Source organism: Neopsephotus bourkii, unplaced genomic scaffold (genome assembly GCF_033783945.1).
Source record: "Neopsephotus bourkii isolate Nb327-2 ecotype Australia unplaced genomic scaffold, CSIRO-AGI_Nbou_v1 NB_1825, whole genome shotgun sequence".
NCBI classification, from domain to species: Eukaryota; Metazoa; Chordata; class Aves; order Psittaciformes; family Psittacidae; genus Neopsephotus; species Neopsephotus bourkii.
In genome coordinates, this window is record NW_026902298.1 from 12,090,249 (window position 1) to 12,104,402 (window position 14,154).

General features: G+C 44.0%; 1 protein-coding gene across 1 annotated transcript in view; it reads left to right on the forward strand.

Annotated features, from left to right (window-relative positions):
• ITPKA (inositol-trisphosphate 3-kinase A) overlaps positions 1-14,154 on the forward strand; it is a 39,386-nt gene extending 25,232 nt beyond the window's left edge. Inside the window, exons 3-7 of the mRNA XM_061343619.1 lie at positions 1,159-1,372; positions 2,990-3,194; positions 7,822-7,923; positions 9,027-9,098; positions 9,985-14,154. Coding sequence (XP_061199603.1) covers positions 1,159-1,372; positions 2,990-3,194; positions 7,822-7,923; positions 9,027-9,098; positions 9,985-10,188 — 797 coding nt within the window. The 3' untranslated portion in view covers positions 10,189-14,154. The remainder of the gene's footprint in view (positions 1-1,158; positions 1,373-2,989; positions 3,195-7,821; positions 7,924-9,026; positions 9,099-9,984) is intronic.

Consider the following 14,154-nt stretch of genomic DNA (forward strand, 5'->3'; position numbering starts at 1 on the left):
ACTGCAGTTTTTATAACTCTGTGTGCAGGGTTGGCTTGATCTATGTGGAGTGATGCACTGGACATGTAATAGTAACTTCTGGCGGGTGGTGTAGTAGGGTGGAAGAGGAGGGTTAAGAGGTCATGAGATGATGATGAGGAGGGATACTGCTCCAGCTTCCTTTAAATAGTTTTCTGTGGTTGCATTTAGCCCTTCCTTTTTGCAGCTGTTTTCCCCTGATATGACAAGTTCTTTCTAAACTAAAACCTGGGCCATTGCCACGCTTGCCCTTGTGCTGAGGCAATGCCAGTTCTAGGATTTGTCAGAGAAGATCCAGTTTGCTATGGCTGAAGGATCCTGCTGGGATAAAAGTTGAGCAGTAGCCCCAGGATTAAGGAAGCTCCTGCTGTGGCATCTATGTTATGTCATGTAGATTTAAGGGTAGTTTCCCTCAGATATCATTGTCAGGTTGCGGGACATCTGTACAGTAGAATTAGCTGGAGTCTAATTACTGCCTTGGCCTGAGCAGACTATCATTTGTACTGGATACCATGCATACACAGGGTTGTAGAAAGCCAATTGCCCCACAGGGTATACCTGCAGTGTAGCCAGGCTCAGAGAAGAAGCAGTACCCAGGAGGTACGTGGATGTGCTGTCATGTGTGTAGGAAGGGCAGTGCTTGGCTTCTGGCCTGTTCGGGGCTGTGGGATGATCGCTGTGTGACTGTAGTGCCTCGGTACGTACATACTCACAGGTGTACCCTCTGTGAGGATTAAGGACAAAGCCAGCACTGGCGGTGTTATGCAGCTTTAAAATAGCCTGTCAGAGGATTAATGAATTCTGGCTCGTGGCTTCTTCCTGTTCATTTTAGTAAGCAGAGTCGTGTTTAATATCCTAACAAAGACTTTAGCATGGGAAAAAAAAAATAGATGGCCTGGAGCAGCTGCACTCCTTAAAGCTATGAATTCTGACATGGGAATGTATCCAGACGGACTTTCACTGCCAGTGGCTGTGTTTGTCCTGGGTGTTTCATTTTTAATGAAAAGCATGTTGTCTCTGCTGGTCAGGGGAGATCTGTAACTGGTGTCATGAGGTGGGGGAAGCTGGAGCGGTGGGGGAAGCTGCTTCTCTGGTTTTGCTGGGCAGTCTTGTCAGCGTGGGTCTGGTTTTCTCTTTCAGGGAGTTTCAAGGCAGCTGATAGTGGGAAGATACTCAAACGCTTCTCAGAGAATGAAAAGGAGTGTTTTGAGCGACTGATGAAAGACCCGCTCCGCGCCTGCGTCCCTTGCTTCCATGGTGTGGTGGAGAGAGATGGAGAGAGCTACATTCAGCTGGATGACTTGCTTACTGATTTTGAAGGTCCTTCTGTGATGGACTGCAAGATGGGGATCAGGTGAGGTCCCTGAAAGAAAAAGCGCTTTCTAACCCAAATGCATTTGAAGGAAGTGGGTGAAGGGATGTGGTTATGCTCTGTCTGGAGGAGTTTGGTAACATGGAGCCTTGGGTTTCAGTGCAGACAACCTGTTGTGTGTTTGGCACACAACACTTAGGACAACCTGAGGATGGTGTGTCCTAGTGTTCCCTGATTGTACATGAGTTTTGGAAGCTAACTGATCTATGACCCGAAAAGCTTTCCACATCAAGACATTTTCAGGGGCGATCTAAGATGACGTTTCTCTGCAATGGCCTGATAATACATGGGGAAAATAATTACATGGTTCATTCATTGCCAGTTCATTTAAACTTTGTGTATGCAGTTATTCAGAACACCCCACAAAGAGTAAAACCCCCATCTCCAAATGTGAATGACTGAGTAGCGCTGTGAAAGCCCATTTCCAACGCTTGAATGAGTCTTCACTGGTATTGATCTTTTCTGTAAACAAAAGGGTTGACCATCTGCTCACGACTGACCTGTGCTTTTTCCCTGCTCTGACATCTCTACAATGCTGCCACCTTGTTCACTTTCTTTTCCTTCTCTTGGCTGTGATGAAGAGAATAAGCATAACAGATAAGGGATCTGCTGACAGTCTGGAGTAACAGTACAGAGAAGTATGAACTGTCATAGTGATTCTTTGCATGCCAGCTCAGATGCTCAGGAGTTATTGTCATACATGAGCTATTCAGCTTACAGGGGTGCAGACAAGCCTTTTCAAAGAATGCAGAATCCTAAATCAGAGTAGTAATGCGTAGCACTGGTATGCACAGAACAAAGAGGAGAAGGATTTGCAGCAGTGCACATTTTATTCAGAGTAGATGACATTCTGGTAATGACTGACAGCATCTCCTAAACACCACCATGCGTGTTACACTGGGATGACGAAAGTACACTGCAGGCACCTGACGAAGTGCAACCTTTAGAAGACCACTGGAAGGTAGAGAACATAGATGGTGCCTTTCTAATGGTTACCAGATTAACAGGTTGAGTGATAACAGCAAAATAAGGAAGGTTTGTCACCCTTCACCTTCCTGTTCTTAGTTACTTCTTCTGGTTTGGAACTGCTCAGGTAGTCTGCTTTACTCTTTTTTGCTATATGAAAAGTGATTCTGTCTTTCACTGTGGTGCATTAGGTAAAACCTTAGCTGCTTTCTGAAGCCTAAAAAAATCACATGTGATTGATGTTAGGGTGTTTTTTTGAGGAGAGAGAAGACAGGAAGGCTTCAGCAGCTCTGTTTGCTTTTGATTTCATTGTTAAGTGCTCTCTCGTAACTGTCCCCTGAAAGGACAGTTTCTGTTTCATGGCACAGTAGGAATTCAGCTTTCTCCCATTCTGTAACCAGGAGCTATCGGTAACATATAATAGTAAGTAAAGGTATAGTTAGAACAAGGAGAGAATGACACAATTCCCATGGCCTACACAGTCATTTTTCTCTGTTCTTAACTTCCCCATATGCACAGCTGAGGTAATGATAACACTTTCTTGGTTGCCATTTCTTGAGGCCGGTTTGTAAGCTGTAGAAAGAAATATTTGGAGAGTCCTTACAGTTCTGTTGGGATGTGATGTTTTTGCAGGACATACCTGGAGGAAGAGCTGACTAAGGCCCGTGAGAAACCAAAGCTGCGTAAAGACATGTACAAGAAAATGATTGAAGTGGATCCTCTTGCTCCCACAGCTGAAGAGAATGCTCAGCATGCTGTCACCAAACCCCGATACATGCAGTGGAGGGAAACCATCAGCTCTAGTGCCAACCTGGGCTTCAGGATTGAAGGGATTAAGGTAACAGTTTCACTTCTGCCTGTTCTTGGAGACCAAACTTTGATTTGTTGATTGATCAAAAACCTGCTGTGCATCAGTAGCCAGGTCTTCCAGAGGATTATGTGAAAATGCACTAATTGAAACCACAGACTTTAGTGTGTTGTGGCTTCAAAACACCCATTGTAATTGAAACAGAGTAGTGTCAATGAAGTTAAGGATCAAGTACACATCAGCTGTACTGGGTTCAACCACAGGAACATTTCAGGAAGGACTCAGGCAGGTACACAGTATAGATAGAATGAGAATGAGACTGTTATAAAGAACTTTGAACTGAAGAAATAACCACCCCCCCCATGCAATTACTTTTTTATCCAAGAACTATACATATTTATTGCAAGTGAGTCACAGTAAAGTGTTTTTGTTCCAGTTATGTTTATTTGCAAGGCATGTTAAAATCATTAGCCTAGATAGTCTTGGGATCAAGGAAGCCCCTTTGCCTTTTAAGTACATGATGATATCTGGTGTAGATGGAGCTGGCAAAAAGCCAAAACAACCAAAAATAAAACTCCTTCAACAAAGTCCATCTCTTGTTCTTGATGGATAAGTTTGTGCCCTTATACCATTCCTAGGATACTACCTTATGGCCACAGAAGAATCTTGGCAATTTTCTTTCCTACCTATTAATTCTTTATATTTGTTGTGCTCTGTGGCAGTGTCAGGTACCTACCTGGAAGCCCATAAGACCTATTCTCAGCATATCAGCCACCTGGCTCAGTCACTTGCATGTGAACACTTGTTGGATCCAGAAGTGTGTTTCCTGCTTGTGTAGGCCTGTCACAGCTAGCCTGGGAGCAAGTACCAAGTACCAAGCCTGGTACTTGTAGCAGCATAGGGCACAGGGAGGGCTGCCCAACCAAACCCGCCCACATGCTACCTGAAGCCCATGATGGGACAGCTATGAAATTAGCATGGGTTGCCCTGTGTGATTTCAGGATGTTCCCGCAGCATAAATGTTTAATTTGGGTATATAGTCCATTGTAAATTATAATCTGCATTCGTTTTGCTTTCATTTAATAGTTCAAACACACAGGAAGAATAAAGGGATTAAGGAAGGTGATGCTGGTGAGCAGAGGATCTTTAAACACCCCTTTCTTCTCTGCTTCTCTGTGTTGTCTTCTCCTTTCCTTATTCACAGATTCTCCTGTTGTGATACAGGAACTAGGGTTTCCAGCTCATGCTGTGCTGTCCCCTGTATGCTGCGCCACCCACTCCTGACTGTTAGACATAGGCATCCTCATGCAGGAACTGTCTGGGTGGCAGATGATCTGGATCCAGTACAGCCAAGGCACTTCTTTCATTACCCTCTAGCCACCTAATGATGTTATCCAGATACCTGTTTTATTCCTGTACTATTTAAGGCTTTGGATGCTCTGTGTAATGGCATCAGAAACCCAGATGATCTTGAGACCTTTTATATACATTCTTGGAAAGATAGTTGGTCAGTGTGGAAGATGTACAGGTTTATGCTGAGTAGGGAGAGTCACTGAGCTAAGGGAACACAGGAAAGCTCCAGTAAAACCTCCTGGCTTGTTCTTGGTGAGTCAGTTGGTTATCACAGGTGGGTAGGAACAATGTGTCCCATAGACTGCATGGTATTTGCCTGTGTTGAGACAAAGCTGTAACTGTGCAAAGTAGGACACACATACTTAATCCTTGATCAAGCATAAGGAATGGTTTGGAGTACTGCAGAACGTTACCTTCTCCTCTGTCTCCCTGTGCTGTTACAAAGGATGCAGGTATTACTCTTATTTGTTTACATGGACAAATGGTGACAGAAGGTGAGTTGCTGAAGCAATGCAGCTGGTCAGTACTCCCTGCACTGTTTCACTGTAGCTGAAATGTACGTCCAGTTCTGTTTATTTGCAGAAAAGTGAAGCCGTGCAGAAATCCCAGTTTTGAGAGCCTATAAGGATCAGTGGTGCCAGCTAGTGGTTGATGGGGAAAAAGGGGTTGTTCTCCCTGAGGGCACTGGGAACTCCTGGAGGATGCTGAGCAGATGTGTTGGGATTGGTCATTCAGCAATATTCCTGCCCTGTGGCTGCTGGAGTAGGAAGTGGAAGTAAAGAAAATGAAATCATAGAAGCCCTCTTGTGAAGTGCCTGCCAGTAAATGAGATCTGATTCACTATTTGCAAGCCACCTTCATCAGCGGGGTACCTTTTCTCTTTAGGCTGATTCATTGCTTTGCCTTGCCTTGTTTCCATGTCTCTGAAATCAAGTCAGGTTCATTTATGGGATTTTATACTCTTACCAAAAATAGTTTGAACCGTTAGGTTTCCTTACAGCTGGCACCTGATATTCAGCCTCTTGTGCTTCCAGGTTTGGAATGCAGGTTTCCTCTCTGGAAGGGCCTGACTGAAGGTGACAGACATTGACAAGGTCACAAACATTGTCTCTATGACACTAAGCTAATAGACACTAAGCTAATATCTGCAGAACAGTTATGCATGGGGCTGAGAACCAGGAGTTCTGGCTTTCCAATCTGTCACTGAATCTCTGTGCAGTTTGGGAAATTAAGTCTTCCTTTGATGCCATTCCTTCAGCTGTAGATCAGGGATATCCATTTTCCCAGGAGAACATCAGAATTGATTCATGAATCTTTGTGAATCCACGTAAGTCATGACCTTAACCCAGAGCCCTGTAAAGGAAGTCTGCAGAGGAATCTGAGCAAGACCGTAGAGGTTAAGATAGGTAGGACTATAGGTATAAGTAGGCTGCCAAAGCTGCCCTCCTGCTGGCTATGTCACCGTCAGATCTAATGAGAAGTGCTACAAGCATCTCACTGTCTGCACCGTGTAGCATCCTGCTCTGCTGTGCAGGAACGTCTTTGGAGGCCTTGGCAAAGGTGTGGCTTCAAAGAGCGAGTCAGGCAAGAGCCTCCTGGGGATCAGGTACATCCTGAGCTGTTGGGAGGACCTGGTACGGAATACAAAGGTTGATGCCATTCAGAATCTGGATGTTGTTTACAGCAATAGACAGGCAGCAGTTGTGTTTCCTGCCAACCACTGCAAAGGAAGGAAATCATAAAAGCGCTTCTAAACAACAGGGAAGCAAGCAGCCAGTCTGTCCAGACATAAAGGGATGAAAAGGGAACACACAGCAGCTATTCCAGACAGTGTTCTGGTATTTGAGGCTCAGGGAGAAATGATTTTTTCAGACAACCTTACTCAAGAGGTAACAGGCATCAGACCAAGTTCCAAATTTCTTTGTGCTGTTGAGCATTATCAAACCTCAGATCAGATGGCTCCTAACTTTCACTGCCTACCTGCTGAACTTCCCTTGCATAACTTGCACATCTCATCAGGCTGACATGCCACACTTGTATCTGGCCCACAGCCTTGGAAGAAAACTCTGTTTATTCTGCTGCTAGAAAGTCTGGTAGGTGGGAGGCTGTTCTGCATGGCTTTGCCATTCAGTCAGTTCATTCCCTTGCATGATAAATCTGCAAATTTAGCATGCTTGGATTTTTTTGGGATATATACTAGGAGTTGAGCTCTGCTGTGGAGTAAATAGTGTTTCACCTTCTGAGACTGGAGCTGAATTCAACCAGTGTTGGTGCAGTCACTTTTAACACGTAGGAGGGAACACATTTGCATGACCTGTTGATTTACTCTTGCAATGAAAATAAGGGATGTCATTGGACTGATATAGTGGGAGGAATACAGTTTGATAATCTTGCAGGCTCTTTGTGGATACAGGCTACCAGCTGCAGTACTTGCTGTATTTTGCATGTGTGTCCTAAAAGCTTGTATTTGTGCCTCTCTAATCACCAGGGATGTTCTTGGGAAAATGCATATTCATGTAGTCTGTGTTGACAGCTCTTATTTACTTGTAGCTCCACAAGCACAAACTGGTCACTGCTAGTATGGAAAAAGACTTGTTTTTCAGTAGCAGGGTGCTTTGTACTGAGCCTTACTGCTAGTACAAATACACTCTGAATTTCTCCAGGACCCGCTTGGATAAGAGCAAGCCTGCACTGTCCTTTGCCAAAGCTCTCACACGTGTGCTTTGTCACTGCTAGCACTGCAAATCCCAAGTTGTCCCTGTCTGCAGCTAGCTTTCTGTTCTGTGGCTTCTGGGTCACGTTCATGTGCAAAAGTGTATTGGGAATTGAGTCTTAACCACGATTCTTCGATTTCCCCATTGAAAAACAAAACCAGAAAAAGCCCCAACACCCAAACAGAAAGGACTGGCAAGACTGGGCTTGAAAATGTCCTGTTGCATCCCCAGCTGGGGTTTGACTGTACCAAGTGAGATGAGAGGACAACCAAGGAGGTCACTGTGGTTTTCCCCATTGAACTTTGTGCTGCTCGTACTGACACGTGAGGAAACCCTCCTGCAGGCTGGTAATAGCATGATTTGGTTTTTAACTGCACTCAACAGGAAATGAATTGCCATTTAAAGCTGGCCAATCAGCTCGTGTGGCTTTTCTCCTCCACTTCTTGCTTGGTTTTATCTGCTCTCTTCCTGTGTAACTACTCACTTTGATCTGGCTAGCAAGAGCTGAGCTGTTGGTGGTTCAGGAGGACCGACTGATGAGGGGAATGATATGTGTGTAGTATAAATTGTCTTTGTGTGGTTTTGTGCAGAAGGCGGATGGAACGTGTAACACAAACTTCAAAACTACGAAGACACAGGAGCAAGTTCTCCAGGTTTTTGTGGAATTCATTGAGGGCAACACAACTATTCTGGTGAGTCTGAACTCTTCAGGTTCACTGTTCTTTGACCCAATGAACTTGCTTCAGGGCTGTGTTTCCTCTAGTACAAGAAAATGAATTCAACTACCAAGGAATAAAGTGGTTTTGACTTCCAGTCCCTCTCAGCACATGGAGTGGGCATGGAAGCTTGGTGGGCTATGAGAAGTAGTTGGCTGAGACCAATTCTGTCAGCCCTTCCCAGGAGTTCACCCCAAGCTCCTCATGCTGGAAAAAGATCAGTCAAGCTAACTTATGGCTTCCCATCAGTTAGATGGTGTTAGGTGAGTCTTAGATGCATCAGAGGGATGATGATGTCTACGCTAGGATTGTGTTGGCAGGCAGGAAAATTCATGATCTGGGAATTCAGTCTGGAGAGGATGAAACCAAAGCATGGGGGCAGGAAGTGAGATTGGTGCCTGGCTGGGCTCCTATGTGAGAGACTTGCCTTGAAGAGCGATTCCTGTGTGCTACTTCACAGGGAGCACAGCAGGCATATGGTAGATGGCATAACGTGTCTCTTGTCTTTGGAACTTCAAAGGAGCCCATAGTGCTTTGCTGCAATGTAGAAGCTATGATGAAGGCACATGAGCCCTGCAGGAGGAGCATGCTTTAAAAATGTACACTAGAGCTTTATGCATTAGGCCTTGTTTTTTTATTCATTCCTCCCTCCCTCCCTCCCTCCCTCCCCTGGCTGGGGCTCCTCCTTGGCTCTGTAACACGATTTCATTCTCTTTTCACTGTGGAGAATGCAAAGATTTTGAATTGTTTGGGACTATTTTATCTTTTTTTTTTTTTAGTAAAGATCGGGAAAAAAAAAGATGCAGAAAGTGTCACTGCATCCAAAGCAAGGCAAGTGAGTGTGCTCCAAGTAACACACGCAGCAGAGGAACTCCAGCCTGTTTGTTCACTATGAAAGCGTCTTGAAGTGTATTTTCAGATTGACTTTGACTTTGAAATGGTGAACCTGTTGTTTTGAAGGACCTCTAGCCTAAAACTAACATGAGTTCTTCATCATATTGGCTCTTGCAAACAGAGTAACTTAATTCAATCTCTACTTAAATGTTTATGGGTTGTTTTTTTGCCTTCTCTTCCTCCAGAACAAATACCTCAAGCGTCTGCAGGAAATTCATATCATTCTTGAATCCTCAGACTTCTTCAAGCGACATGAGGTAAGAAATGGGTGTAACACTATCGGAGTGCATTGCTGCTTTGTTTGGTCGTCCAGATGTACTTCAGAGTACAGCTGTATTACTATAAAGGAGTTTGTAGTAGAAGACAGCTAATGTATGTTAACAGCACAGATGCCACAAAGACTCCATCACAATGATACAGAAGATTAAGCCAGCTGACGAATGATGTAAATCCTTACATCTTTATAGAATCCCAACACTTATAGCTCTGGGCCACTGCAGGTAATGGTTCATTAGTATCAGTTTCCTGTGGTTTCTCTGATCTTGATGTGTTCTAGTGGGAATCTTTACAGGGCAATGGTAATACGGAAGCTTGCCTTTGATACAGTAGCATTCCATTGGTGTTTGACAATGCTTTATTAGTTATACTGGGTTTATGTTGAAATACTGTATAGGTCTGCTCTATATCTTCTCCTTATATGCTTTGCTATGAAAAAGACTTTACTAGCATTGTACATTCTGCTTGTTACAGCTCAAGATTTTGAGATCAGACATTTTATTTTACCTCGTTGATTTCCTCCTGTCACTAATGGCAGTTTTGCTCATCATGGGCCATGGTCTGTCTTTGAAAGTAGTGACTGGATATTGCTGAATAGCTCAAATTGAGGCCTACTGCCAAGTGAGCTGGAGAATTGCTTTTCTTCCCGTTGTCTGCTGGGTCCCTTTGCTCATCTACACATCACTGATTGATATGGTTATGCAAATGGGGCATGTAAATTGTCAGTGTATAAGTGCAGCCCAAAAGTCTGTTGAGTCACAGGTTAGAAGGTCATCTGAGGAGGTAATTTCCTTAGTGGGAAGTGTTAAGTGATGAGGAAGAGTTACAGATGTGTTTTCAACCACATCATTTCAATCTGTCTTCCAGGTCGTTGGAAGTTCACTACTTTTTGTACATGATGGCAGTGGGAACGCCAATGTGTGGCTGATTGATTTTGGAAAGACCACCCTTCTTCCTGATGGGCAGACACTGGATCACAGGATCCCTTGGGAAGAAGGCAACAGGGAGGATGGGTACTTGCTGGGGTTGGACAATTTGATTGGCATCTTGGAAAGCATCACTGAGAGATGAGTTGAGAATGACACAAAACTTGCAGGGCTTCTCTGTAACTTTCTGCTCTACTGGATCACTCAGTCTGAAGGAAACCTTTAACTCCCTCCCAACTCCTGAGGTCATCAGTGCAGAGGGAGCTGCATCCAGAACCCAGCAGCTGGTGACCAAAATGACTTCGCATTGGCCCTCTATGAACCTGAATAACTCCAGATTGGTTTGCGCTGCACCAGCCTAACTTCAGACTGGTCCTCAGAGAATGAAGATCTCCATACTCAGGAATCAACACCAACATGAGTCAAGAGGTCTGTATGGTAAACCAGAATGATTCTGTTTTCTGGCCAGCCAATGGGACTCCAGATTGCCTCTTAGTGAACCAGAGCAAGGGCTTGGAGATTCAGGGTAGGAATAACAGTTCTTCAGGGAACTGCATAGTTTTGAAACCAGCAAGAGTTGGGGTTGTTTTTTTTTCCCTCTGATTCCAAGTCTCCTTCCTCCTGTGTACACTATAGGTTGGACCAACAACTTCTGCTGCATTGTGTTACAGTGTGCACAAGGTGGAAATGGGTGATAATCACAAGAAACCTGGAGCAAAGGGTGACAGCAGTTTGTAGTGGCTGCATGTGACTGCTGTGTCTATTCCTCCTCCTCCCTACCCTAGCCTCTGTTCAGTTCTACCCGGGAACAGCCTTTGCTTTCTATGTAGCCTCTCAGGAGATTACAGATACTTTAGGGAGAGAACAGCAGCCTATTGTCTCCACAAATACTTGACTTTGAGGCTGGGTGAGCTGTTGGAAAAGTTCCTAGCTTGGCAGATTTGGCCTCTTGGAGCTGAACTGCTGCTCTGAAAATCAGTAGTGGCTCTCACACACAGCCCAGGTATCTAAGGGCTTTTTCCAAGGCTTGTTTATTTCTAGAGATAAAACCCCTATACCCATGCACATACAAGCACGCACTGGTAGCCAGCAACCAATGTGGTCTTTTAAGATCATGGTTTGACTGTCTCCTACTGCATGTGACTTCTTAGCCATATAATATGATGCTGCCACTTAATTGTATAGACGGGCACACTGATCGTGTTTCTGCATTCACACTGTTACACTAACGATGAGAGAATTCCCAGGCATCCTTCCTCCCAGGTATCAGCTGTTAACTCAGGGCAGTTTTGGGGAAGGAATGTCAATATATCACATCCCCTAGTCCCCATCTGGAATTGCGGAGCCATCTGTGGTTCATCCTTCTTTTGCCGTGGCCTGGGCACAACCACAGAAGATTCACAGCATTAAAGTCGAAAAAGTGATTTTTTTTTGTAGTGGCTTCACATACCTGCTCTGTTGGCTGCCTCTGATCTCTTAAACAGTTCTTTAAATACTAGCAGTAGAAATACTATCAGTAGTCACATGTTCACTTGCATTCCAGGTGTTAACATTAATAATGTGATGGTGCAGTTTTCAAGCTGAGGACAGAACTTGTATTACTTGATTCTTAATCCCCTTTCAACAGCTGGTAATGCACACTGATCAGAAACTGCTGTCTTTTGCTGGGGTCCTCTGCTCAGGAGAGATTCTGAGAACTTTAGGATATATGAAGGTGACTCCATGTTTTGGGAAATGGCTATTTCAATAGTAAATATGATCACGAGTAAAGAAAATAGACTGTAGAGTCCAGATCTGGAATGAAATCTGTATCTACAGCATTTGTAATTAGAATTTAAGAGCCTACAATAATTTCTGAAGGGAGTTTCTGTAGATAACACACTACTGTACTAAGACATCAGTCAGATTTAGTGACTTTTTCATCACCTCTAAACAAAACAGCAGTATTAAAAATTCAAGCTCAGTTGTGACTTGAAAGTTAAATGACAGAGAGTGGGTATTCTGTAGGAAGTAATGACATGGAAACATTTCATCCTAACACAGCAGTTGTTTGAAACTGGTAATCGTTGCAGTTCACTGCAAATTCAGATTTCTCTGGCCTCCCAGAGTCCCTCTCAGTTTTATTTTCATGACAGTAAGTTAATGAATTTTCCACTTAGATATTTCAGAGGATTTACACATTTTTTATATGACAGAGAGCACAGACATTGTCATTGCAGAAGCCTCCTAAGTTTTGAACTGCTATGAGATGAAAAACTGAGCTGTGGTGAATTTCATACAATTGAAGTCTTCCTCCTTTCCTGCAGCTGACAGCTAATCATGCGTTAACAGTGCTTAAGGAGCAGGAAGTAACTAGGCCTCCCAGGGGAGGACTTTAGTACCAATGCCTTTTCTAGGCGACTGCAATTGCAGCAGTCCTACCATAATGAAAATAAGACATTAGGAAAGTTAGAAATGAGCCTATTCAGGTGGTAGCATTCAGCAGTGGTTTGCCTGACTGATTGATTGATCTTCAGAGATAAATTTGTTCCAGAGGAATTAAACTTCTTCTGTTACCACACACGTGACTCTTTGCACCAGTGTAACTTATTTTCTAGAGGGGAGATTTGGAGGGTACAAACCAATGCTCAAAAGTCAGTTGAGAATTTGAGATACACTTCTAGAATGACAGTCCAGTTCTAAAGGAGCAGTGTGGGTACCAGTAGCTTCAAAACGCCCAACTGCTGCTAGCAGCTGATGGTTTGCAGTGTGTGATCTTGGGAAACATGGAGAATGATCCATTCCTCTGCAGTAGCTGAACAGGAAAGGGGGGGGGGGGGGAAGGAAACTTCTGCTATAGCAGACCCTGGTCTGGAAATAGTTCTAGCAAATTAGTTTAGAAATGGCCCTTTGGCTTGCTAAGGGATTAGAAGAGAAGAAGCCACAAACTGCTGCTGCTGTTATGGGAAAGGAGAAAAGGAGGCAGCTTTTCATTATTAAACTGCACGTGTGGGACTGAAACTGAGCACTGGAGCTCTGAGGGACTGGAGGCTATGAGCTCACGGGCACACTACTACTGGGTGAGTAGGGTACCTGGATTCACACTGGATGGCCCCAAGTGCCTGTCTGTGCACACTCACTTGCTGATGTGAGGAAGCCGTATAGCCTCCTTCCACTGTGGAGTACATTGCCTTTGAATAAGCTTGTATTTACCAGAGGGTCAGTACCATGCCTTTGCACAGGCATGCAACACAGAAGAGCTGATGCATGATAAAAAAGGTATTTGTTCACATACAGGTCCAGCATGAAGTTCTCTAATGCCTCCACTGAGATTCTGCTTCACTGGGGGGACACTGAGAGCTTATGTGTTTCTACAGCACAGTAAGGTATGCTGGCCCAGAGCACTTTGGTGCTGCACAGCTAAATTCTGACACCAAGGTCTTTAAACTCACTAGTTAGATGCAGCAATTCTTGCTGCTGTAGCTGCTGCATTCCTATGTGAATCCAGCAGCAGGACTTACTTCTCTCCCTCAGCTTTGTCAGTGACTTGGTTTTTTTGCCTTGGACAACTAGGCCTCAGTTTTGTTCCCATTTTACAGATGGGAATAGTACCTACTTACCTCACAGGACCAGTGTGAGGCTGTCCTTCATTACTGCTTGCAAGATGCTGTGAGATTCTTTTGGAGGAAGGTGCAATATAGAAAGAAATGCACAAAGAAAGAGATACATCAGCTAAGTTTAAAAAGGATGGGTGTTGGGGCCCCACAAGGCTAGAAATTTGGATGAAATTTAACCAAAATAGTAAAAATTAAATGACATCCCTGTTAAATTTACACAGGGGGAGAAATTCACTTAACATCTGATCCAGTTCCTACTAGAGGGAAAGGTTTCAATGAGAGTTGGACCAAACCCTTAAGTATCTTGGAGGGCTCTTGCTATTTTTTTATTGCTGTTGTTATTATTTGTTGTTTTTAAGGTACTGAGATCAAATGGCCTGTATCATCCACATGCATCCGTTCTGAACACTACAATGCAATGCTGACCGTGGTCACTTTTGACATTGACTGTATTGGTTGAGTTTTGTTACTCTGAAGCGTGTAAACTACTAAATAAACGAGACTGAAGGAAAAAA